Source organism: Dendrobates tinctorius, unplaced genomic scaffold, assembly GCF_039654945.1.
Source record: "Dendrobates tinctorius isolate UK_male_01 unplaced genomic scaffold, ASM3965494v1 ptg000044l, whole genome shotgun sequence".
Lineage (NCBI taxonomy): Eukaryota > Metazoa > Chordata > Amphibia > Anura > Dendrobatidae > Dendrobates > Dendrobates tinctorius.
Genome location: NW_027361712.1, coordinates 86,735 through 113,957, shown reverse-complemented (window position 1 = coordinate 113,957; position 27,223 = coordinate 86,735). Strand labels below are relative to the sequence as shown.

Sequence of the window (27,223 nt, the reverse complement as noted above, 5' to 3'; positions counted from 1 at the left end):
GCGCCATATTGTAATACATATTTTAACTGTTATCGTTTGTGGGTGCCATGACACACTAGAATTCCTTTGAGGTGTCAGAACAGAAGAACTCCCCCATAAATGACCTTATTTTACAAACTACACCTTTCAATGAATTCATCTAAGGGTGCAGTGATCTTCTTGAAACCACGGGTGTGTTACAGAATGTTATACCATTGGGCAGTGAAGAAAAATTCATTACATTTTTACCACAAAAATGTAGTTTCAGACCCAAATTCTACATTTTCACATGAGAAAATGAGTAAAATTGGCATCAAAATATGACATACAATTTCTGTTGAACATAGCAATACCCAATTTGTAGTTGTACAGTACTGCTTAGCCACATGGCGAGACTCTGGAGGGAAGGAGCAGTATTTATTGCCTCTGAGGACAAAATTTTGTAAAATAGTTTGCTGACTCCATATATGAAGCCTTTAAGCGCCAGGAGAGCAGAATCCCCATCTAGTGACCCCATTTTGGATATTACACCCCTTTAGGAATATATCTACAGATTAGTGACACTTATGACTCCATAGGTGTTTTCACCGCAAAAAAACAGCATTGTATGTTGCCGAGTGAAAATTGCATATCTGCCATTGTAGTAAATATACATTGTGCCCGTAAATTGTGGCCACCTCATGATTCTGGAGACACATACCCGTAAATTAAGTGGGCTCCCATTACTACAGAAATACTGTGCATGCAGATTAGGCACACTGTGGGGCTCAGAAGGGAGGGGGCATTTAAATTTGGGAGTGCAGAATTCGCCGGATTTCTTCTTTTGGGAGGCGAGGAGCTATAGCTCTTTTCCAGAGCCTTTGTGTTACCAGTAATGCGGAAGCAAAGGCAGCAGAGTCACTGTACGCAGTCTATCTAGCCTCTTTTCACTTTTATATTTTAGATTGTACCAGGCCTATGAAAGACACTGGGGGAGGAGTGGGAGGTTCTTTAGGCAGAGTTACACATTTGTGCTCACTGTTGGCTTGCAGAGCACCACAAGGAATGATGGGAAATGTAGTAAGAAGGGAGAAGAAGGTTCTGAAGATGTCATAGCCATGACAACAGAGCTTGTGCCAGGGCACAGGATGTGAAGCAAAAAGGCATAAAAACATGAACCTTTGCAAAAAAAAAAAAAAAAAAAAAAAAAAGGTATATGGGGTTATTTAGAGGCATTATCCTTAACCTCTTCACAACCTTGGATGTATCCATTCATCCTGATTGGGAGGGTGTTACTGACTTGGGACATATGGATATATCCTAGTGAAAATGCGGCATCATGACTAAAATCACGCTGATCACATGAAGGTGCCTACTGCACAACCCCCGCAACTTTGGTTGCTAGGATTGGTTGTTCAAATTTGAACAGCCAATCATAGCGATTTCAGTGTCTCGGAAAATGAAAATGCCTGTAAACACTGAAGTCCGGTGCTATAACAGCACTGATCATAAGCTGGAGCTAGGCAACAGCAGCGTCTCCAGCTCCAGCAGTGATTGGAGAGATCACACCAGTGAGTAGAGATGCAGTCTGACCTCAAAGTGACTGCGCTGCTCCTCCTCATTCCAGCTTGGAGACTTTGCAGAGTGGTCAGTGTTGGTCTGCTTCACCTTGTGGTGCTACAGACTTTTTAAAACCTGTGTCACTACATCTTCTGATGAATGAATATATTTCTAATCTATTCCTGTCCCTTGCTTTTTTCTAATCCAGTCCTATACCCCTCTGCCACCCCTGTTCATAATCACTTCCCCACCAGCCTTCTGCCGCAGAGCGCTGATCAGTACTTGTTTGCTTATTTTTTGGCATTTTTTCTTTTGCACCACCTCGGTGCACACGTCCTGCAGCAGCTGATCAGTGACGCCAATAACTGATCAGTGTCTGTGGTCGCTTTTGGTCAGAAATTTTTTTTTTCCAGATCATCCCTCCCCCTCTTGCACCATATTGGGGCATGCATCCTAAAGTGGCTGATCAGTGACACACATCACTGATCAGCATCTGTTCTTTTATTTTTACTACTCCTCCTCAAGTGATAAGCCACCAGACACCCCAGGACAGCAAATGAACCAGCGCCCACCGTTAGTGACCCCTATGGACCTCACCCTCCCAAATACATTGCTCAAAAAAATAAAGGGAACACTCATATAACACATTCTAGATCTAAATGAATGAAATATTCTCATTGAATATTTTGTTCTGTACAAAGTTGAATGTGCTGTCAACATAATCACACAAAAATCAATGGAAATCCAGTTTTTGAACCAATGGAGGCCTGGATTTGGAGAGACAAAGTCAAAATGATGCTCAGTATTGTGTGGGGCCTCCACGTGCCGGTATGACCTCCCTACAACGCCTGGGCATGCTCCTGATGAGGTTGCGGATGTTCTCCTGAGGGATCTCCTCCCAGACCTGGACTAAAGCATCGGTCAACTCCTGGACAGTCTGTGGTGCAACGTGACCTTGGTGGATGGAGCGAGACATGCTGTCCCAGATGTGCTCAATCGGATTCAGGTCTGGGGAACGGGTAGGCCAGTCCATAGCTTCAATGCCTTCATCTTGCAGGAACTGCTGACATACTCAGCCACATGAGGTCTGGCATTGTCCTGCATTAGGAGGAACCCAGGGCCAACCGCACCAGCATATGGTCTCAAAAGGGGTCTAAGGATCTCATCTCGACACCCCTTGATGAGCACATGGAGGGCTGTGTAGCCATCCAAAGAAATGCCACCCCACACCATTACTGACCCACTGCCAAACCGGTCATGATGAAGGATGTTGCAGGCAGCAGGTTCACACACAGCACATGTGACAGACGTGAGAGTCTGGAGACGCCGTGGAGAGCGATCTGCTGCCTGCAACATCCTTCAGCATGACCAGTTTGGCAGTGGGTCAGTAATGGTGTGGGGTGGAATTTCTTTGGAGGGCCACACAGCCCTCCATATGCTCGCCAGAGGTAGCCTGACTGCCATTAGGTACCGAGATGAGATCCTCAGACCCTTTGTGAGACTGTTTGCTGGTGCGATTGGCCCTGGGTTCCCTCCTAATGCAGGACAATGCCAGACCTCATGTGACTGGAGTATGTCAGCAGTTCCTGCAAGATGAAGGCATTGAAGCTATGGACTGGCTTGCTCGTTCCCCAGACCTGAATCCGATTGAGCACATCTGGAACAGCATGTCTCGCTCCATCCACCAATGTCATGTTGCACCACAGACTGTCCAGGAGTTGACCGATGCCTTTAGTCCAGGTCTGGGAGGAGATCCCTCAGGAGAACATTCGCAAACTCAGGCGTTGCAGGGAGGTCATACAGACACGTGGAGGCCACACACAATACTGAGCATCATTTTGACTTGTTTCCACTTTAATTTGGTCTTGTTTAGATTTTCATTTTGACTTGTTTCCACTTTCATTTTGGGGGTCTCTCCAAATCCAGGCCTCCATTGGTTCAAAAATGTGATTTCCATTGATGATTTTTGTGTGATTATGTTGACAGCATATTCAACTTTGTACAGAACAAAGTATTCAATGAGAATATTTCATTTAGATCTAGGATGTGTTATTTGAGTGTTCTTTATTTTTTGAGCAGTGTATTATGAGCCACAGATTCCCGATTTTGTGGCCCAATCAAGAATCCAATTTGACACCGCCGACCTCACAGAAATCGACTTTTTAAAAGTATTTGTATGAGGATTTTGTAAACCTCATGGTAGCAAAGAAATTTATACACCCAATAAGTTTTGGTGCAGAACCTCACTTCATCATTTTCTAACTGGATTCCCATAGACAGTAGAAATTATGATGTTTTGGGGACTTGTCCTTCACATGGAGCTAGTGAAGCCAGAACTTCGGCAATATTGAAGAGTTGAGGTTGTATATAACACTCCACTGTTCTACATGGCTATGACCCGTAAACGCTTTGAGGCCATCCACAAATTGTTGCATTACAACGATAATGCACACTGTCCTCCACGAGAGGACCCCAACTTTGACAGACTTTTCAAACTTTGGCCAGTCATTAATCACTTCATCAACAAGTTTGCTGAGGTGTACATTCCCCAGCGGGACATCTGCATCTATAATAATAAATGCCCTAACCAGCTTCCGGTTGTAACAACTTCCGTCCAGTTGTAACCGGTGACGACACCACACACACACACGCACGTTAACCCTCAACACACCACACCGCCTCAACACACACTACTCTCACCTTTCACCTCCACTCTTTCACTCCACATACGTTCCTTTCTCTCACTCCGTTTCTCATACTCACACCGTCATCGTCGCTGCCCCGACATCTTCCTCCGCCACCGCGATCCTGGATCCAGACGTTCTCCAGGCCGCCGACATGTTCTTGCGGCGACGCCATCTTGGATTTCGTGAAATCCCGCGAGATTCAAGATGGCGTCGCCGCAAGAACATGTTGCTGGCGTGGACGACTCGGGATCCAAAAAGATGGCGTCGGCGAAATCTCGCGAGATTACGCCGACACCATTTTGGATCCCGATGTCGTCCACGCCGGCGACATGTTCTTGCGGCGACGCCATTTTGGATCGGCGAAATCCCGCGATAGTCAAGATGGCGTCGCCGCAAGAACATGTCGCCGGCGTGGACGACGTCGGGATCCAAAATGGCGTCGGCGAAAACTCGCGAGATTTCGCCGACGCCATTTTGGCTCCCGACATCGTCCACATGTTCTTCCGGCGACGCTATCTTGACTATCGCGGGATTTCACGATACTCAAGATGGCGTCGCCGCAAGAACATGTCGCCGGCGTGGACAACGTCTGGATCCAGGATGGCGCCGGCGGAAGAAGATGTCGGGGATCGTGGAGCAGCGGCGATGACGGCGTGAGTATGAGAGACGGAGTGAGAGAAGGGGTCGTATGTGGAGTGAAAGAGTGAGTGGAGATGGTGAAAGGTGAGAGGAGTGTGTGTTGAGGAGTGTGTGTGTTGAGGGTTAACATGGCAAGAGGTGTGATGCTATCGCATCCTCCCGATGCGATAGCATCGGGCCATAATCTAGTAGATAATAATCATCTTTATTTTTATATAGTACTAACATATTCCGCTACACTTTACAGTTTGCACACATCGGAGTCCCTAATACATTTCAAGGAGAGGCTTAAATTTCGACAATAACCTGCCCAGTAAGAGGGCCATGTATGGAAGTAAACTCTACAAGCTGCCGAAAGTACTTCAGGGTACACCCAGATTTAGGGTTCATGAACGGAAGGACAACCGAATTCGACCCCCTGAATGCCTCCCTGTCCTGGAATCGAGCGGGAAAATTGTGTGGGATTCGGGGCACCTACTGCTGCATCAAGGTTATCTCTACGTAGATAACTTTTATACCAGCTCCTCACTCCAAGTCCATCTGCCAGAGATACCGCATCATTCGATCCTGTTCACAAAAACCAGAGCGGATTCCCTTGGTGAATAATTGGGTAGCTGCTCAGAAAGGCTGAGAGCATGTAGCGATAACATGCTGGTGGTCAAGTACAAGGACCAGAAAGAAGCCCTTTCCTTGACCGCCATACATGATGATGGCAGCACCCCCACCACTGTACAAGGTACCACTACACAGATCCACAAAACAGACTGCGTCCTTAGGTACAATAAAAAGACTGATCAAGTCCTCCAGCCCTACAGTAAGCTAATGTGTGGTACAAAAAGCTGGACGTACACATACAACGCTATCGTGCTACCACATTTAACTATTTTGTGTGACATAATTCAGTGGTTTAAAAGGCATAAATTTTTTTTTAAAAAGTCATAACGAACAAATTGTACCACTATCATGAAGTACAATATGTCACAAAATAATCTTGGAATCACTGGGATCCGTTGAAGCGTTCCAGAGTTATTACCACATAAAGTGAAACTGGTCAAAAGTGAAAAAAAATTGGCCTGGTCATGAAGGTGAAAACAGGCTGAGGGGTATAGGGGGCAAAACTAGTAACCAAGTCAGGGTAGTGGACAACATCTTTAACCCCGTTACCCCCCAAATGAGGTTTGCACGTTAATGACCGGGCCAATTTTTACAATACTGACCACTGTCCCTTTATGAGGTCATAACTCTGGAACGCTTCAACGGATCCTGGCAATTCGGAAAATGTTTTTGTGACATTGTACTTCACGTCAATGGCAAAATTTCTTCGATATAACTTGCGTTTGTGTAAAAAATGGAAATTTGGCGGAAATTTCAAAAATTTTGCAATTTTCAAACTTAGAATTTTTATGTCCTTAAAACAGAGAAATATGTCACACAATAGTCAAACAATATTTCCTACATTTCTACTTTACATCAGCACAATTTTGGAAACAAAATTTTTTTTGTTAGGAAGTTATAAGGGTTAAAAGTTGACCAGCGATTTCTCATTTTTACAACAAAAATTTTTTTTAGGGACCACCAACACATTTGAAGTCACTTTGAGGGGTCCTATAAGGCAGAAAATACCCAAAAGTGACAACATTCTAAAAACTGCACCCCTCACACTGATCAAAACCACATTCAAGAAGTTTATTAACCCCTTCAGGTGTTTCATAGGAGCAGAAGCAATGTGGAAGGAAAAAAATGAACATTTAACTTTTTAGTCACAAATTAACTTTTAGCAACAATTTTTTTTTTCACAAGGGTAAACTGAGAAAATGAACAGAGTTATTGAGCAATTTCTCCTAAGTACGTCGATACCCCATATGTAGGGGAAAACCACTGTTTGGGTGTATGGCAGAATTGAGATCTGACACCATGTCCCATTTGGCGAGCCCCTGATGTGCCTAAACAGTGGAACCCCCCCCACCCCCAAGTGACCGCATTTTGGAAACTAGACCCCCTAAGGACCTTATCTAGATGTGTGGTGAGAACTTTGAACTCCCAAATGTTCCACTACAGTTTATAACGCCCGGGTGTGAAAATAAAAAAAAAAACAAAAAAAAAAAAAAACACAGCATTTTTTCCACAAACATGATCATTTAGTCCCCAGTTTTTTTTATTTTCCCAAGGGTAACAGGAGAAATTGGACCCCAAAAGTTGTTGCCAATTTGTCCTGAGTACCCCATGAGCAGGAGAAACACCAAGGTTACTTACCGGTAGCCGGTTTTTCCGGAGCACATGACGGCACACGAGAGAGGGGACCCGCCCAGTCAGGACAGGAACCCTACTGAAGATAAAAGGGGCGGTACCTCTACCTCTCTTCAGTTGGTTTACAGAGCATGAGAGGCCCCCCCCGGGTTAGTACACATGGTAAAAACACCACATTATATCCAACTAAAAAAACACCCAAACTATAGTGCACACCAAAAGGAGTGAAAAGGGGGGGAATATACAGGTGCCATCATGGGCTACGGAAAAACCGGCTACCGGTAAGTAACCTTGGTGTTTTCCCGTTTCCCATGACGGCACACATGAGAGACTTTTGCAGAATAAGACACCTTAGGGAGGGACCACCGCTTGCAGCACCCTTCTACCAAAGGTTAGGTCAGTAGAGGAAGATAGATCAAGTCGGTAGTGCTTAAAAAAGGTTGAAGGTGAGGACCAGGTAGCGGCTTTACAAATCTGCTCAATCAATACCTCCGCCTTCTCTGCCCCGGAGGTAGCCACGGCTCTGGTGGAGTGAGCCTTGATGCCTTCTGGAACTGGAGCGCCACTTGCGTAGTAGGATAACATAATGGCCTCCCTGATCCATCTGGCAATGGTACTCTTATCTACCCCGTGCCCTTTTCTACTACCCTGAAAGGCTACAAAAAGGGACTGATCTTTCCTCCACTGACTAGTCATTGAGATATATTGTACTATAACTCTTACATCTAATGTATGGAATTTTTGCTCCCCCGGGTTTCTAGGATTGTTACAGAAAGATGGCAAGGAGATCTCCTGAGTCCTATGAAACTTTTGGACTACCTTGGGGAGATTGGTTCTAAGACTGGACCCGGCCTCTCGGTCATCCAAGATCTGCGTATATGGAGGACATATAGATAGAGCTTGTAGATCACTCACTCTTCGGGCTGATGTTAAGGCTACCAGTAAGACAGTTTTAAGTGTAAGTAGCTTTGGTGACAGCTCTAGTAGTGGTTCAAAGGGATCTTTGGTTAAGGCCTCTAAGACTAGGTTGAGGTCCCAGGGTGGTATCTTTGGAATAATGACCGGCCTTGACCTGCCACAGGATTTTATGAATCGGGACACCCACCTATTGGCTGCTAAGTTGCAGTTATATAGGGCCCCCAAAGCTGAGATTTGGACTTTGAGTGTGTTAGTGGCTAACCCCAGTTGCAGCCCCGACTAAGAATTCTAGGATAGGTCCCACTGGCGCTACATCCCCTAAAGGTTCCCCCAGGAAGTCTAGGAACTTTTTCCACGTTCTACCGTAGATTTGAGATGTTATAGGTTTCCCACTTTTCAACAGGGTGGAGACTAACTCTGGAGAGAATCCCTGGTGACTCAGTAGCACCCTCTCAAATGCCAGGCTGCTAGATGGAAGCCCTTCACCTGAGAGTGGACCACTGGTCCCTGGGAAAGCAGGTCTGGAATCTCCGGTAATATCCATGGATCTGTCACAGACATGAGTCTCAGAAGGGAGAACCAAGACCTCCTCGGCCAAAACAGAGCTATAAGAATTATTCTCACTCGATCCTCCCCGATTTTCCTGACCACTACTGGGATCATTGTTATCGGGGGAAATGCATAGGCCAGGATGAACTTCCAGGGTATTTGTAGGGCATCTACTGCAAAGGGCTTTTCCCTTGGATTTAGTGAGCAGAACTTCCTGACCTTCCGGTTGTGTGCGGTAGCGAACAAGTCTATTTCTGGTTTTATTTTCCTTTCTTTAAAGTCCCAGTTTTTTTTTCTATCTCCCGGGTAACGAACCCTGTTAAATCTCCTCCTCCGAAAGGGCTGCTTTTTAGGTTCTCCCGGAAATCGGGGAAAGCTTTTCTTCCTATCCCCTGCATGTTCCAAAATCTCTTTAGTTTTTTTCCGAAGAGGAATTGGCCATCACTTGGAATGGAACATAACCTATGTTTTGATGGTAAATCTCCGGGACACCCTTTAAGCCACAGGGCTAGTCTTGCCGCATTTGACAGGCTTGCTGCTCTAGCTGTCAATCTTGCGGAGTCTGCAGAGGAATCCGCTAGGAAAGCCGCTGCTCCATGTACCAGTGTCAGATTAGACAGAATTTCGTCCCTTAGAACTCTATCCCTGATCTGGTCTTCTATTTGTTGTAGCCAGACCATGCGGGCACGAGCGGTACAGGTACCATCTATCGCTGGCTTTAATCCACCTGCCGAAGCTTCCCAGATGTGCTTTAGGAAACCATCTGCTTTTTTATCAAGCTGGTCTTTCAACAAGCCAGAGTCCTCTAATGGTAGAGATACCTTTTTTGAGGATTTGGCTACAGCCCCATCAATTTTTGGGACCTTTTTCCCAGGTCCCTGGTATGCTGGCGGCTCGGCCTGGCATCTGGCGAGAGCTCTTGCTGCTGCTGATGCTGTTGTCGCTGCTGCTCGTCTTGCCCCACTTCCATCATGAAGCTTTGGCATGAGTGCGTCTTCTGTGGTCATCTCCCTTATGTAAGGGAGATCCACTGCACTCTCCGCCTCCTCCGGTTACCCCCACAGCCCCTCCCCCCGCCGCAGGGATCTTCTATTGTCTGCCGGCGTTTTTTCCTATGGGTGCCGCCATCTTGGATCCTGGCGTCGCCTTCCGACGTCATGCGGGCACGCCCCTTCCCAGCGTGTGACGTCAGAGGGGCGCGACCCGGAAGCGGCCGCTCCCTGACGCTGCGCTGTGCTTCCTGGATGCGGCAGAGGGGGAGAGGGCGGCGCAGCAGGCACGGCAGAGCCCCAGGACGTGCTGACTCTGCGCCCACTCGGACGCTGAGCCCCCCGGGGGGACCCGCGGACGGCGCTTCCCCTTCCCAACACACAGCGCTCAGGAACCAGCCTGATCTTCCACGCCGGCACGAGAGAGGGGCAGGTACGTGATCTTCAGTGCACAGGTCCCTGTCAGGACAGGAAACCCAACTGAAGCGAGGGAGAGGTACTGCCCCTTTTATCTTTAGTAGGGTTCCTGTCCTGACTGGGTGGATCCCGTCTTTCATGTGTGCCGTCATGGGAGACGGGAAAAACTCACATCGATCCCACCAATCAGAGCCGACTCTGGTGACGCCGGTGTTACTAGGCACCGGCCTAGGATCGGAGCTCATAGCTCCGATCCTAGGCAGGTTACAGGCAGGTCACAGCGCGGTCACACTGTGGCTGTGCCCTGTGATCGATGTAATCCTTGATCGCGCCATTCAGCAGTTGTTGGCCATGCTAGGTCTGTCCTAGGCATTGGCCTAGGATCGGTGCTATTACAGCACCAATCCAGGCAGGTACTGGCAGGGCACAGCGCATTAACACCGCTGCTGTGCCCTGTGATTAGCGTGATCGAGGCGATTGTTGATTGCGCCAATCTGAGCGGTTTTGGCTGATGCCTGGCGTCGCCAGACTCCGACCCAAGATCAAAGTACATTGGTACTCTATCCTAGCCTGGGTCCTCACTGTTTCAGCCAATCTGATGAACAGCCAAACACAGCGATCAGGAGGCTGGGTGGGCGAGGACAGCCCCAGGGATGCAGACGCCATATTCCTACAGGTAAGATGGCGTCGGAATTTTAGTGCGATCACCACGACTTAAGTCGCAGTGTCGCATTAAAGGGCATGACGTTCTATCCAGTCCATGGTCAGACAAGCCCAGGTCACATGGACGGGATCGTACGTCGGATGTCAGAAAGGGGTTAAAACTAAGAAACTGTCAGACCATAAACCCTACCAGCATACATACAAATTATACTGTCAAGTATGTCAGTACAGGCATCAAACTTACATTCTTGAACTTTGACTTGTGGATAACAATAGCTTTCGCAGGCACATTCGATTCTGGTTTGCGTAGATTTAATTCAGCTTTTGGTCTGCTTTGGTCCAGAATAGACTTCCATTCATCCAGTGACATCTCTCTAACATATTCTTCATAATTCTCATTTGCCCCTCTACCCAAAGGGGGGGAAAAACAAAACAAATAAAAAAACTTAGCAGAATGAAGGTGTTTTAGTACATACTAAAGATTATTTGGGGTCTCAGGATAAGACCCTAGCAAGGACACACTGAGGTCAATATTTGCAATTGGTCATCAAGTTTAACTAAATTTTCCCTTTAAGAGACATACAGAATGAACGCCCATCAACAAATGAACATGACCTTACCTGAATTCTCTCTCCTCTTCTATTACGTCACAGGTTGCATCAACAGGTTCTGTTTCTGTAGCTTCTACAGGTACTGGCTCTACATCACTAAAAAAAAAAAAAATTCTGCTTATGTTCATTGGCATTACTGGCATCGGAAATGAGAAAACAATTCAGTCCCATTCCTACATACAGTTTAAAACGTACTTTTTTTTTTAATCTTTACACACAACTCCATGATGGGTATGGTATAGAAAGGTCTATGCACCTACAGTGATGTACAAAAGCAGTTGGATTTCTGCCATGTAATGCAGGAATATACTTAATCATGCAAAATCATCTGAGAGGCATGCGATTGGCTGTATCTATGTACTTTGGAAGCAATGTCATTAAGATCTCTCTTCAGTGTACAATCAGGGAGTCCTGGAAGTTATTATATGGCCCTCAGAGTCTTGATCTCATCTTTGAGTCGGTCTGAGATTATATAAAGAGAATATGTGAAAGTCTACATTCACAGAAGATCTAAACCTACAGAGAACACCAGAGTCAATAACTGCCCCATGAAAAAAATCTTGTTTTTACCTAAAAAAACATTTTATTGAAAATTTCACAAGACATAATACAAAAAAATATACAAGAATGAGTATACTCCTGAGGTGGAGAAATTTATAGTGAGCATTTCAGGTTTAAATTGGGCACCTGTAAATGGGGAACACCTTAAATAGTGAATTTCAAGTTAAATAACTAGATGAAATGGGGGCAAAGAAGGAACTATCCCTCTAGTCAATAACCGCTGTTATCAATAGTAAAAATACATCTTATACACAGTAAAAAAGTCAGTCAGCGATCAAATTAGCAGGGAAGTTGACGGTGTAGAGAGACAATCCTCTCAAATATGTGTACCCTGGTTCACATGAACCAATACAAGCCCACAAGACATAACAGACAAAAAAAAAAAAATTATTGAAATAAAGTGCCATTTATAGTGCCATGAGATGAAACTCCTCACCCAAACGGGTGTGATAGTAGTATACTCAAAGATGGCCCGCGCCACATTCCCTGACTTTGCTCCCCTATATAAATGCGGGTGTAATTAACAACCATCATACAGCCCCCCAAGGAAGCCCTGTAGGGCGAAACGCGTCGGGCACTGGTGTGGTGTATCGGGATCCCACCTGGGTGAGGAGTTTCATCTCATGGCACTATAAATGGCACTTTATTTCATTAATTTTTTTTTTTTTGTCTGTTATGTCTTGTGGGCTTGTATTGGTTCATGTGAACCAGGGTACACATATTTGAGAGGATTGTCTGTCTACCCCGGCAACTTCCCTGCTAATTTGATCGCTGACTGACTTTTTACTGTGTATAAGATGTATTTTTACTATTGATAACAGCGGTTATTGACTAGAGGGATAGTTCCTTCTTTTTTCCCCCCATTTCATCTAGTTATTTAACTCGAAATTCACTATTTAAGGTGTTCCCCATTTACAGGTGCCCAATTTAAACCTGATATGCTCACTATAAATTTCTCCACCTCAGGAGTATACTCATTCTTGTATATTTTTTTGTATTATGCCCTGTGAAATTTTAAATAAAATAGATGTTTTTTTTTAGATAAAAACAAGATTTTTTTCATGGGGCAGTTATTGACTCTGGTGTTCTCTGTAGGTTTAGCATTATTATTGAGAGTTGCCCTTTAACGTTGGTTAGGCACTGACAAGTGATTGACAGGCATGATTTCTCTTTTTGCATTATTCACAGAAGATCTGTGGTTTCTTCTCCAAGATGTTTGGAACGACTTACCTGCTGAGTTTATAAAAAAACAAACCTGCAAGTGTCTAGAAGAACTGATGCCCTGTCGTCTTTTTGAAGGTAATGCCAAGTTACCAAGTATTGTTTCGATTTAGATTTCTCTTTTGGTTATCAAAATGCAAAATAAGAAAACAATAGCATTTTTCCACACCTGCCTAGAATGTCTGCAAAGTAAGAACGGTTAATAGTTTGTTCTGAAGTACTCAATGTCTTTCAAATGAAACTTGTGGTCTTAAGCTTCATAGAGAAATTATAGTCCAGTAACGCATACAATACCTCCCAGCATGTCATTCCACTGAACTCAGCACATGGACACAACACTGCGGTTCATTCCTATTAGCAAGTAGTAACAGTGGGTGTAGACCTTGCCCAATATAGTGAATCTTTATTTTTAGTGTGCTATACAATTATGCCATCATCCACTATTATCAAAATTACAGTGACCAGTCCAAGGGCTGGATGGGATGAGTCCTACCCATGGGCTGGATGGGGTGAGTCCTACCCATGGGCTGGATGGGGTGAGTCCTACCCATGGGCTGGATGGGGTGAGTCCTACCCATTATTGGGTAAGATTTAGGCTATAGATCTACAATGCCCTCATGCCCGCGTGGTTAGTGCCTTGCTAAGTAAGCATGTTAAAAGTTGAACACCAGTATTTTAACTAGACTCAGATTGAACATGAATTGCTGTGAGCTGTCAGAGGATCGGAGCGCTAAGCAGCCTAGCACTCATCAATGTAAGCAAGCATGTAACCATAGTTTTACATTTTTATTTAAATCAATAGTATACATGAAAATAAGAAACTTTGTAATATACATTAGAGAAATTTGATTCTCTCATCCTGGACGGATATTTCATTTTCAATTTATGGGTAAAGTCAGTTTTAGTGAAGATAGATTTTTACATTACGTTCTATGTAAACCAGAGTAGGGAGGAACGCTGCCTCTAGCCCCTCTGTCCACCCTCCTCTCCATTACATAGAGTCTTATCAGTAGTAACTGCCATTTCTTATCACATAATGTGAAAATCTGTCTTCAAAAAATACTGATTTTACCTGTGAACTGAAAATTGAGAATTTATGATCAGTCCAGGCAGCGAAAGAAGCAGGTTTAATCCTTTCTGTAAGTGCAGTTGACAGGAAAACAGTACGTTAGAAAACGAAGTTGCAACAGAAATCCTATCATTTAACCTACAGTCATTATATAAAACAAGCTACTTTTTCTTTTTTTAATGTGTTGTATTTCTTTCAATACAGTTTTATATTAGAGGACCTATGGTAAAGTGTGTACTATAGCTTCATTTTGGCTGTATTATTTTGTACCTGAAAGTATCTTGAAATGAGCCCCAGTTGTGTGGTCCACCACCGCCCCTCTTGTCTTCTGCTCTTATCCTACTAAGGACAAAGAATATTGGTTTTACTTAGATCGTGCATGGACTCATCAGAAAATACAAGGATTACAGTATGATCAGCGTTGAGAACCAGTACATTTATCTGAAAACAAAATCAATGTTATTAGTGTCAAAAATGGAAATTTGGAAGCTCATACTTGTCAGCCAAAGTGATCAAGCAGAGGTGTATTTTAAAGCATGGCTGAACAAGCGCAGCGGTTTTAAAGTGACAGCTCTAAAAGGAATTCGTCAGAAGGTGTTTGATGTGTAATTTGAGAGCAGCATGATAGGGGCGGAGAGCCTGATCAGAGAGGTCACTTTAAAAGACTAATTTTATAGAAACAGCAACAAATAGCCTATTAACAGAAGGTTATCACTACAGGATTAAGTGTTGTGGGTCTCCTGCTCAACTGCTGTGTGTATCCCCACACCCACCACTGATTGTACACTGACAAAAAAATGCTGATCAGTAGTGTAGGTGGGGTATTAACACAGCTCAGAATTCTGAGCACTGCTAGATATGCAGCAGAGAAAGCAGGGATTGTATCAAAACTGCAGCATGCAGACCAGCAAGTGACACTTTACTGGATTCAGGCTCTGAGCTGCTCACAGATTACATCACAAATATCTGCTGACAGATTCAATCAGGAATCGAAACCAGCAGCTCTTGTGCACCAGCTCTTCCCTCTGAGCCATTTAGCTTGCTGAACAGTTCCTTGCTAAAACAGATACCTGTACCTGTGCTGTTCCAGATTGTCTCCATCCCAAGTTCCTGACTGAACACACTACTTAAACCTGGCACTGCACTTCCTTGCGAGATTGAGCTCCCAGCCTTTAATCTAGCTTCATTCCACCTGCTGCTTATCCTCAAGATCCGACTGCTGCTCCGTGTACCGACCTCTGGTGGCTATTTCCTGACTACGATACCTGCTTATCCTGCCAACCTGACAAAGCTACCTGCTGGTGCTGCCCATAGTGATTGAAATATACTGTACTACTACTCCAACTCTGGTCAGTCCATAACCAATTCCCTTAAATGCTCCAGATTTTGTTTAAAAATAATCTATCACCAGGTTGAGAGCAGCATGATGTAGGCAGATAGCCTACTGGGTGTGGCCTGAGAGTTTATAGATTTAGCATGCAGCAGAGCTGAGAAAGCTGCCCTCTCCCACTCCAGGCTCTGTATGTACATAGTTATATAGTGAGTTGCTTATCACAGAAGGGGGGAAAGTCAACTTACAAGCATGCACCAGCTAGTCTAGCAATGTTAATCAGTCTATGTAAACACTACACAGCCGGTCATGCACATCATTAAATTCAGTGTTTTAACCCCTACCTCATGTCCTCAGTTTACATAGCAAAAACCTGCTGACAGATTCCGCTTAATAAGTTAATTTGAAAACTCACAGTATTCTTCATATGGGTTACATGATCTCAGGCTGACCCGCTGAGCATTACATGGCTTTATGTTCATGGAGGATGGGTGCTGGAATGAGTCAAAAGAACTGCCTTTACAATGAAAATGCATGCATTGTACCACCACAAATCTCCATAAGGGAAAGCAGAGACCCAATCACAGATAATGAGGATGACTACTTGACTCTTGTCACAATTATAAGTCAAAGTTTGAACTGTGATCTTCTACATGGTCCATCTGCTCATTTAGGAAAATATAGAAGGATGAATAATCTGTTATCTGTTATGAATGGGTCACCGAGGAGGATGGCAGGAACAGGCTAAGCCACCAGAAGACCAGAGAGGTTGGTAACTAAGCGGATTGCAGACCCCTGATCCTATCCACACAACTAGCAGTAGTCGTGGAGCGTTCCTACGATGCCCTAGACACTTCGTCACAGCCGGAGGACTAACTAAGCCTAAAGACAGAAAGATGAATTCTAACCTGCCCCGGAGCAGATTCCTAAAGAAATAGACAGCCCGCAAACATATATTGTTGGTGAGACAAGATGAGACACAAACACAGGCAGAGAACAGACTGAGCAAACGGTGGAGGCCCAAGCTGTCTAGACAGGACAGGACAGAAAAAGATACTGTCTGCAATCACACACAAAACCCTAAAAAAGTCCAACACTTCTAATATACAAAAAACATGAGATCACACGATCTCACCCCCGCTAGATCAGCACTCTGGTATAAACAGGCAGCAAAGCAAAAAGATACTAACATAACAGGGGACTGAACAAGCTGCAACATATGAAGCAGGGCCCAGCGCTGCCCCCAGCAGGGAGCACGCTGAACCCTAGCAGCAAAACAGAAAGCAAAAAACACAACCAGATTAGATGCAAAGGATTTGCAAAAGAATCACTTAGCTGAACCATGCAGATCAGGCAGGGGACAAAAGAGCTCCAAATGCACACTGAGGGAATCACCAGCAACCTCCAACAGCAGCCAGCTCAATTATATACTCCCAGGTTTCCAAATATCGTCGTCAGGTGGGGAACTTCCATCCACCTGACTAGCTCCACTACTCTCAGCAACCACCAGAGGGAGCTTCGGCTCAGAACTCCAAGCAAGAGAATTCACAACAGTTATCCCAGTACATTGCGTGCACTGGCTGTAAATGGTCACATGAGGCACCACATGATTTAAAGTAGAGCATACAGAGAAAAATGCAGGATGAGAGCTGGGGAATCAAGATGGAGGCTGAAAGGAAGCCTAACTCCAGGGAGGGAAAAGTACACTGTCACACTGCACTTCTCTTATCTTGCAGTCCAAGAAAAGGAGATCGTCCAGCTCAGAAGAATAAAACCCAAAAGCTTTGACTTTTTAAAACCTTAATCTTAACGCACCCGACCGAACTACCCAGAGGAAAGGTTGTTAGTGAAAGGCTGGACGCGTTTCGAACAGGTGTTCTTAGACTCAGCATGCCTTGCATGTGTGAAGGGTGGATACATAAATTCAAACAGGTGCTTCATTAAAGACGACAATTACAAAGAACAATTATCTGACATGAAACAATAAGAAATACAAAAAAAGTTGCATAAAAAAAAAAATCAATTAATAAAGCATGAACTCTTGTTTCTTGTTTTAAGAAGTCAAATAAAGCTTTTGGATTTTATTCTTCTGAGCTGGACTATCTCTTTTTCTTGGACTGCAATGCCTATCTTCTGGTCCACGGTCCGTGCCTCGAAGATCTTTGGTCATACAAAGGGTGAGCTGAACTAATCTCTTTTGTGGCTCTACTTCTCTTATCTACAGAATCAAAATAAAAATCAGGGTGCTTTTCCTTTTATAGATCAAAACGTTCCAAACGATGCGATACCAATTAATGTTTACTTTATGGTTTATCTTTATTTTATCACAAAGGCTGTGTTTTAAGTGGCAAAGCAGATTTCCAGTATTTTTGGCGCTTTGTGTTTTACACACATTTTACTTTTTCCCCCACTTTTCATTAAGTCCCACTGGGGGACATGTATAATCTTTTGCTATGTTGTTGGTTTCATGCATTGCAATGCTTGATCCTGCTACTGGGTGGTCTTTTAACCTCCTGAGATACTAGTATTTAATGGGCCAATCGGCCCCAAAACTTGCCAGGGTCGATACCGTGGGGTGTTAGCTGTTACCAGCGGGAATTGCTCCCCGTGGGGGTACACTATTCACTTATCCCAGACCGATGTTTTAAAATGACTCATGAATAAGACCCCATAACAGCTGCTGTTCTAATGCGTGTTGGTGGTCGCTAAAAGGCTAATGATAGCGGATATTAAATAATTATATTTTTATAGCGCCAACGTGTTCCACGGCACTTTACAATTAAGTGGATACATGTACAGACAATAAAGTACAAGTGTAGGCCCCAAAGCCCCACATGACAGGGGTTGGGCAGGGAGCTGAACGTTATGTGATTGGTGGTTATAGGGTTTGAATTTGAAAATAAAAAGGGGGATGGAGGGACTATAGGGGCATATATAAAAGAAAATGCAGGAAGGAGGCCATTTAATGGGATCTTCAAGGTGAAGAATGACCCCTAGTACTATACTGCCCTTGCCTGATATAGCTATGGCTAATATGGAGGCTCTCCTAAGACAGCTGTGGAGAGCTTGCAAGCATCAGGGGAGAAGCATGGCTTGAGGAGCAAGTATCAGGCATGGTGGGAGCTGCAGTGCCACATCGGTAGGTCTGGTCAGAGGCTGCGCAGAACAAGGCCACCAGAGAGACTGAGCCCTGAAACCACCCCTCGCTCCAGGCATCAGCTTAGGAGCCCCTCTAAGGGCCCTCATGGCAGGAGGGTGCCAGAATACTGCAGCTGAGTGGCATTGGCAGCCAGGGAGGAATCTTAGAAGGCAGCCTGGGGCCACAGGAGAAATAGGCCACGACTCACACAATGAGGGCCCATTTCTTCTAGATGACCGAAGTGTACACTTATGCAGCGAGGCCCGCTGGCAATGTTCCTGTTGCAGGGCCTGCCAGTGACAATAGGGCTCCAGGACACAGGAGGTCAGTGGCGGGACAGGGAGGAAGAAGAGGTGGAGCAGACGGCTGTCCTAGATGTCTAGCAGTGAGGTGAAATGGTGAACACTGGTGGAGATGATCTGTTCGCAAGTGCTGCCTGGGGCAACACTGAGCAGGGACATCTGCAACAAGCCAGACGTCCTGGCAGAAGTGGGCAGGGAGTAGGCAGGAGTCAGCAGCAGGTCAGCAACATGAGAAGTGGGCAGCAGTTGGCTGACTCAGACAACCCATTAGATACAGTGGGATTACAAGTGACCCCTGCCTGAACCAAGTTGAGGTGTCAGGAGGAAGGAGGAGAATGAGGATGAATGAGCAGCAGGATTTGGGATCTACGGCTGGCGGGCTCACAGCACCCGTGCAGCCCAGCAAGTATGGTTATGCTTTGGCCATTGCAAAATACAAGACTGTCAGGTTTAAGTGAAAGGGGGCAGGCTCCAGAGATGATGGCTGCACTGAGCAGGGGTGTAGGTAAGGCAGAAGTTTTGGGGGTTAAGGAGTTGCTAGGTAGCGATAGAGTGCTTTTACTGCGTTTGGAAGGGGGATCTGGTCTGGGGAATGCTGTGTCACTTACTTCAGAATGGGTAGTGGCACAGGATAGCTTAGGGGCAGAGGTAGAACTGGCGGGAGTATTGCTTAAGTAAGCGAGGTGGGCCTGCAGTGGTGTATCCATTTTGATTCAAACTAAGAAAAAGGATGCGATTAAATTGGATGATCGGGCAAGAGGTACATGTATGTTTTGAGGGACAATTGAGGGCTCATTTGAAAAAATTTTGGCAGGATGAATACATGGAGATATTCTCGCTGCTACCACTTGAAAAAGGTGATCTTGATAAGGGGAAAAAGGATAACAGCAAAAAAAGAAAGAAAAACAGATGGTGTCTCATTCCACAGACATTCATAAATTGGTTACAGGCAGTTGCTATTTTGGCAAGTGTAGTGGGCGAAAAAGATCCCGAGAACTGTTCTCTGCTTTTTTGCTATATGGATTCACTTGGGACTTATGGGGGTCAGGCCTGGCTCTGTTATGATGAACAATTCCATCAAAGGAAGGCTGTACAACATCCCAGTATACAATGGGAGCAGAAGGATATCAGATTGCAGTTGACCCCTTCAGCCCCCCTAAGACTTTTTGCATCTTCATGACCAGGCCAAATTTTACAATTCTGACCAGTGTCACTTTGTGTGGTAATAACTCTGGAACGCTTCATTGGATCTCACTGATTGAGTGTTTTTAGTAATATTGTACTTCTTGATAGTGGTAAAATTTATTTGATATGACTTGAGTTTATAAAAAAAAAAACACAGAAATTTGGCAAAATTTTTTAAAATTGATTGTTTTCCCCTTAAATCAGCGAGTTATGTCACACAACATAGTTCATAACTAACATTTCACATAGGTCTACTTTACATCAGCACAATTTTTGAAACCCAATGTTCTTTGGTTAGAAAGTTGTAAGGGTTAAAAGTAAACCAGCCATTTCCAATTTTTTCAACAAAATTAACAAAACCAATTTTTTTTTTGTTTGTTTAAAAAAGGTACTACATTACATTTGAAGTGACTTTGAGGGCGTGTTGGACAGAAGATACCCAAAAGTGACACCATTCGAAGATCTGCACCCCTCAAGGTGCTCAAAACCACATTCAAGAAGTTTATTAACCCTTCTGGTGCTTCACAGGAATTTAAAGAATGTGGAAAAAAAAAAAAAAAAAAAAAGAACATTAACTTTTTTTTCAACAAAAATGTTTACTTTAGACCCATTTTTTATTTTCACAAGGATGACAAAAAAAAATTGACACCAAATTTGTTGGGCAATGTCTCCTGAGCATGTCAATAACCCATATGTAGGGGGAAACCACTGTTTGGGCAGACGGCAGGGCTCAGAAAGTAAGGAGCTCCATTTGACTGCAAAATTTGTTGGAATAATTAGCAGGCATCATGTCACATTTGGAGTGCTCTTGATGTTCCTAAAAAGTGGAGTCCCCCCAAAAGTGATAATTTTGGAAACTAGACCCCTCAGGGAACTTATCTAGATGTGTGGTGAACACCTTGAACCCCCAGATGCTTGACAGAAATTTATAACGTAAAGCCGTAAAATAAAAAAAAGTTTCCAACAAAATAAAAAAAATTAATGTCTCAAATTTTTTTATTTTCACAAGATAATAGGAGAAAATGGACCACAAATTTTGTTTTGCAATTCTCCTGAGTAAGCATATACCCCATATGTGGTGATTAACTACTGTTTGGGAGCACGACAGGGCTCAGAAAGGAAGGAAAGATGTATTGGAACGCAGCTTTTGATGGAATGGTCTACTGGTGTCATGTCACATTTGGAGAGCCTCTGATGTGCCTAAATGGTGCAAACCTCTCACATGTGACCCCATTTTGGAAACTAGACCCCTCAAGGAATTTATCTAGATGTGCAGTGAACACCTTGAACCCACAGGTGTATCACAGAATTTTACGACATTGATCTTTGTAAATGAAAACATTTTTTCCACTCAAAAATGTTTTGGCCCCAAATTCTCATTTTCACAAGGATAGCAGGACCCGAAAATTTGTTGCGCAATTTCTCTCGAGTACGCCAGTATCCTATATGTGATACAAAAATACTTTTGAGGCACAGATCGAAAAGGAAGAGGAACCATATTGGAGTTCAAATTTTGCTATCCTGGTTTGAGTGTACCATGTCACATTGACAGAGCCCCCAAGGTGCCAGAACAGCAGAACTCCCCATACAAACTACACCTCTCAATGAATTCATTAATGGGTTCAGTGATCATATTGACACCACAGGTGTGTCACAAAATGTTATACCATTGGGCTGTGAAGAAAAAAAAATACATTTTTGCCGTCAAAACTTTGTATTAGCCCCAGATTTTACAATTTCACACTGGGGAATGGGTAAAAATGGCATTAAAATTCGATCTTCAATTTTGGCTGAATGTAGAAATACCCCATATGTGGCTGTACTGTACTGCTTCGCCACACGGCAAAACTCAAGAGGAACGGAGTTCTATTTGCCTCCTGGAACGCAGATTTTCATAGAACAGTTTGCGGACTCCATATACAGATCCCCCCCCCCAAGTGCTAGAAGAGCAGAATTCCCCTTCAAGTAACCCCATTTTGTAAATTATACCACTTTGGGAAATTACAGGTGTCGTGATGATTTTGACTTCATGGGCGTTTTCCAGAAATAAGCAGCAGTGGACATTGCAGAGTGAAAATTGCAAACTGCCGTGGTAGTGACCAGTACATTGTAGTGCCCATCCATTGTGCCCAGCTCATGCTTCTGGAGACCTGTACCTGTAAGTTAGATGGGCTCTCATCACTACAGAAATGCAAACCACGTGGACGCTAAATATGGTTTAGGCACAATGTGAAGCTCAAAAGGTAGAGGGGCATTTGGGAGCACAGAATTCACTGGATTTCTCGTGGGGGTGCAAGGAGCAATTTTGCTTTTCCAGAGTCTCTGTTACCAGTTATGTGGAATCCCCAATATTTTCATTGACAAGTGACAGACCCGAGTGGGGACTTGCTTTTTTTGTGGATTGATTTGAAGCTTTTATTGGGAACATTTTGGATCACATTTATCCTGTGCTCTATACAGAGCACTTTCTTTGGGGATTCCATCTAAATTTCCAAGTGACGTGATTCAGATGAAACCTAGAGTGATCCATTCATTATAATGAGGCAGCAGAGTTGCTCTGGTCTTCGTCTGGCCTCTGTTCAGAGTTGTCCTTTGCAGAATTGCACAAAACTGTGACTGACTGCACTTTTATGAATGCCTAAAGACGGAAACCTCGGGATCACTGACCAGGCAGCATCCACAATGTGAGCAGAGCTTTACTGCGATCTTTGGGAGGCAGAATGAACAAATCAACGGCAGGTGAAGAATTTGTTTTATTTTTTATGGCGTTCCTCAAGCCGTATAAGTGATTAGACGACTAATCTTCAGGCTGCTGCATTCACACCAAGTCTAAGAACATATCCTGTTTGAAACACGTCTGGTGACATGTTTTTTTCCTACCATGTCTCCCCCCCCTCTCCAAAAATTTTTGGTAAATGTTTTTAGATACCTTTTAAATGAACAAGAATTAATCTTCGATTTTATCCAGAACAGATCATTTTCTTTCCTGCAATTACAGCAATACCGTTTTATTTCGGGTTTGGTTTCTGTTACACTAAAAGACGCTTCTTTTTTGTTTGCAAAAACAAGTTTTTGCATGGCCTTATTTTTGTAGCGCTATAATTCTTGCACATTTCTGCTGACAGTCATGTGATTGCTTGTTTTTTGTGGGACAAGTTGATGTTTTTATTGGTATCATTTTCAGGCACAGCTGATTGTTCATTCTACCTCCCAAAAATAAAATAGAAAGCAAACAGCAGGAACTTTTTGCTCGATGGGATGAAGAAAAAGTATTTTTTGCCCCTTTATGGTGTTTACTGAAGGGGTTAACTGGTGGTGCAGCAGTTAGGAGGTTAAAGTGCTGGAATTGGTGCCCACACCTCTCCTGGCACTTAGTGCCGGGTGTCAGCAGTCTGAATCAGCTGACACCCGGCAGTGATCGTGCGTGCACAGCCACTGTGCGCGCAAAATCGCCTGGATGTATCCATACGTCCAAGGTCATGCAGGGGTTAAAAGTAATGGAGGCATATAGGTATCAGCAGTCCTGTCCAGGGAGTGGGAGTAGTCAGTTGGGAATTGTGGGAAGCACCGTTCATAGGGTGCTGGGATCAAAAGGTAAGCCTGCAGCATGTTGGCTATTTAATGAAGGGCAATTCAAGCAATTCAAAGGTAGTTTTGGAGAAAATTGGGAAGGATGTTCGGCTTGGGCATATGGCGGGCCAGTTTTCTACTACTCCAGTAGTGGATTTGGTTATTTCACTGCTGGGTGTAGTATCTTTAAAAAGAGCTGAATATATTTTAACTCATTTATCCAAAAGCTTCATCAGTAAATGACAGGATTGACCCTGAATTATGTTCAGTGGCGAATACATTTGACAGCAGTTACATGGGTTCAGCGTTATGGGCAAGGTGGATACTTTCAAGATAGGAGTTTGCCGATGGGTTATGCGATTTTTTTTCTCTGTTTGAAAAATTATTTTTTTGGAATGGGTGGTGAGGGATGTTTCTGCCAGTCAGTTATTCATTACTTAGTTGATTTTTTATGGGTCATCTTGATTGGGCAGTTTGTAACAGTCTTTATGACCATGGAAGGATGGCAAATCGCTTTGGAGTGCCGTTAGCAAGGGAAAAAAAATGGAGGGACCTTGTATACAGTTAAGGTTTTTGAGTATTTTAATTGATTCAGAGTAAATGTCATTTACCTAAGGACAAGTTAATGTCTGAGTCAAGAGGTATAGCAGGCACAACGCTTGCACAAGTTGACGCTGAGGGAGCTACAGTAGTTATTGGGAAAAAAAACTTTGACTGAAGAATTTTACCTATGGGCAGGGCCGGTGTTACGGGCAGGCAGACTAGGCAGCTGCCTAAAGCCCCGGTCCCCAGCCAGTGGCATGCGACTGATCGCAGCACACCACGCTGCCGCTATGGGGCACGTCAGTCAAGGGGGTCTGCCCGACACCAGCAGCACCCCCCCTCCCCGCATTCCATTGTATCAGTATCAAGTAGGTCGAGGAAGAAAGGATAAGCTTGAGTTAGTGGTTAGGTCTGAAATGTGTGTTGCGCTGGTTCATATAGCATCTGTAGTTATGTCCAAAAAAGAGCAGTCCATTGCTACATCATGCGGATGGGTCTTTTCTTTCAAGATATCAATTTACTGTGGCTATGAGAAAAGGATTAAGGGAGTTGGGTTTGGATTCGACTTGTTTTGCTTCTCTTCTTTTAAGTTACGTGCGGCTGTAGGTATTTAGGCATGTACTTTGTTTTATATTGCAGATGAGGGGCCTTGTTTGGGCACTTATGTGCATTGGGGAGCAATATTGAGCTGATGGTAAGATGGCTTGGATTCAGATGAATGGGGTGGAATCGGGTGTTACCTGAGCAGCACGTCTGGATAGAATGCCTGATATCTTTGTTTTACACATCAAATGTAATAGCTTGGGTGTAAGGGCAGTGAGGGAATTGATTAAGGCCACCAGCTTTGAAATTTTGAGGTTACGGGCAGAATTTCCAAATATGTTGGTGGTTTGATCAGACACCGTGAATAGAAAAACATGGCATGTAGCAAGATCAATAGAAGGGGTTCATAGGGAAAAGGTAATAATCTTTATTTTTATATAGTGCCATCTTATTCTGCAGCATCTTTACAGTTTGCACACATTATCATCGCTGTCCCCGATGAGGCTCACAATCTAAATTCCTTATCAGTATCTCCTTGGAGTGTGGGAAGAAACCAGAGTACCTGGAGGAAACCAACGCAAACACGGGGAGAACATACAAACTCCTTGCAGATTTTGCCCTTGGGGGGGATTTGAACCCCATGCTGCCCATGGGTTATGCTAAATAGTGTTACAAGATGGTGTGCATTTTAATGCTATTGATATTTGGGAGCTAGCTATACAAGAAGGGATCGAACATGCGCTGGAGATTGTGGGGGGGACACGCACTGAGGGATCAGAGTGCGTTTGTGGTTTGGGTGTCCTTGGAGTTGTTGGAAAAATTGGTTGGGGTATCAAATAAAGGGTACCTTTCAGATGATCTGGCACTTAACTGGGCTCTGGACAGGGATGGACCCTGGGAGCCCATGGTTAGCATTTATTTACCACTGACCATAGTGTGGTGCCCTCAAGCTTGGGTTCAACGGCTGAGGGTAAAGAGATTTCTGTGATCTGGTAGCTCCAAGGACCTCCCTCTTTTCTGATAATTAAATGGTTATTGTATTGTTTGTTAAATAAATGGCCGCTGTGGCCAATTTTATCCAAAGAATATTGTCTCCCACATATGATTAAGAACAGGTGAGTTTAATGGTATGTGAGAGTAGAAGTCTTTAATGGTGCATATCGGCCAGAACATGTTAAGACAATAAAAATTAACATACAGGTATTTCTCACAAAATTACGTAGTAAATCAAAAAGTTATTTCAGTTCAATACAAAAAGTGAAACTCATTATGTAGAGTCATTACAAAGTGATCTATTTCAAGTGTTTATTTCTGTTAATGTTGATCATTATGGCCTACAGCCAATGAAAAACCAAAAGAGTTATTATCTCAGTAAATTTGAATTCTTTATAACACCAGTTTGAAAAATGATTTTTTTAAAATCCAAAATGTTGTCCTACAGAAATGTATGTTCAGTAAATGCACTCAACACATGGTCGGGGCTCCTTTTGCATCAATTACTGCATCAATGCGGCGTGGCATGGAGGCAATCAGCCTGTGGCACTGCTGAGGTGGTATCAAAGTCCAGGTTGCTTTGATAGCAGCCTTCAGCTCATCTGCATTGTTGGGTCTGGCGTCTCTCATCTTCCTCTTTACAATACCCCATAGATGTAACATGAAAATAAAATTCATATCATACAATGTCAGGGGGCTAAATAGCCCTTGGAAGAGATTTTCCATTGGTAGGGAGATTAACGGGATGCATCCTGAGGTTGTATGCCTTCAAGAAACCAAGTTCAAAAAAGACAACCACCCTTCTATGAATCTGAAAAATTTCCCATTTGTATTTGAATCTTGCGGCCCACGAAAGAAAGCTGGGGTTTTAACCCTGATTGGTAACTCAATTTCCTTTGAATTGCTTTCTGAAGTAAAAGACGAAAAAGGACATCATTCTCCTGTGCAAATTGAACGGCCAAACCTTCACAATAGTTAATACTTATGTACCCACCATCAGACAACTTAGCTTCCTGAATAAGCTAATGAAAAAATTAGACACATTCAGGAACCCTACTTTTGTTAGGGGACTTTAATATGGTGCCAGATGGTGTACTAGACTCCATCTCTCCCAGCAGACAAAAAACGCAATCCTTACGCGACAGGGATGCCCACTATCCCCCATTATATTTGCATTATGCATGGAGCCACTGGCGGAGAAAATCCATCTTAACTCTGATATCTCAGGTTTGATGGTGGGCCCGGCTGCTCACAAGATCGGTCTGTACGCGGATGACGTCATCATAACCTGTGTGGACCTGGAGCGGTCGTTTTCGGCCGTCATGGTTGAACTAGAGGAGTTTGCGTCAGTATCCTATTACAAATTGAATGCATCCAAATCACTGGTATTCCCTGTCGCGGTCCCTTTGGTCACCAAAGCTGAATTAGAGAATAAGTTTCCCTTTCATTGGACTGATCAGGGTATCCCTTACCTCCGTATAAAGCTGACACACTCTCAACATATCATAGAGGCAAACTATACTGCTTTA

At 43.9% G+C, this 27,223-nt stretch overlaps 1 protein-coding gene across 3 annotated transcripts in view; it reads right to left on the bottom strand.

The window, feature by feature from the left end:
* The window catches only part of LOC141089037 (intracellular hyaluronan-binding protein 4.S-like), a 133,132-nt gene that overhangs the window by 20,471 nt on the left and 85,438 nt on the right, over positions 1-27,223 (bottom strand). For 2 of the 3 annotated variants that reach the window (XM_073575299.1, XM_073575301.1), the window contains 3 exons: positions 14,360-14,431; positions 11,248-11,334; positions 10,872-11,034 (listed from right to left, as the gene is read on the bottom strand). In XM_073575299.1, the coding sequence (XP_073431400.1) occupies positions 10,872-11,034; positions 11,248-11,334; positions 14,360-14,431 (322 nt within the window). The remainder of the gene's footprint in view (positions 1-10,871; positions 11,035-11,247; positions 11,335-14,359; positions 14,432-27,223) is intronic. The other variant, XM_073575300.1, reaches the window with a different exon arrangement.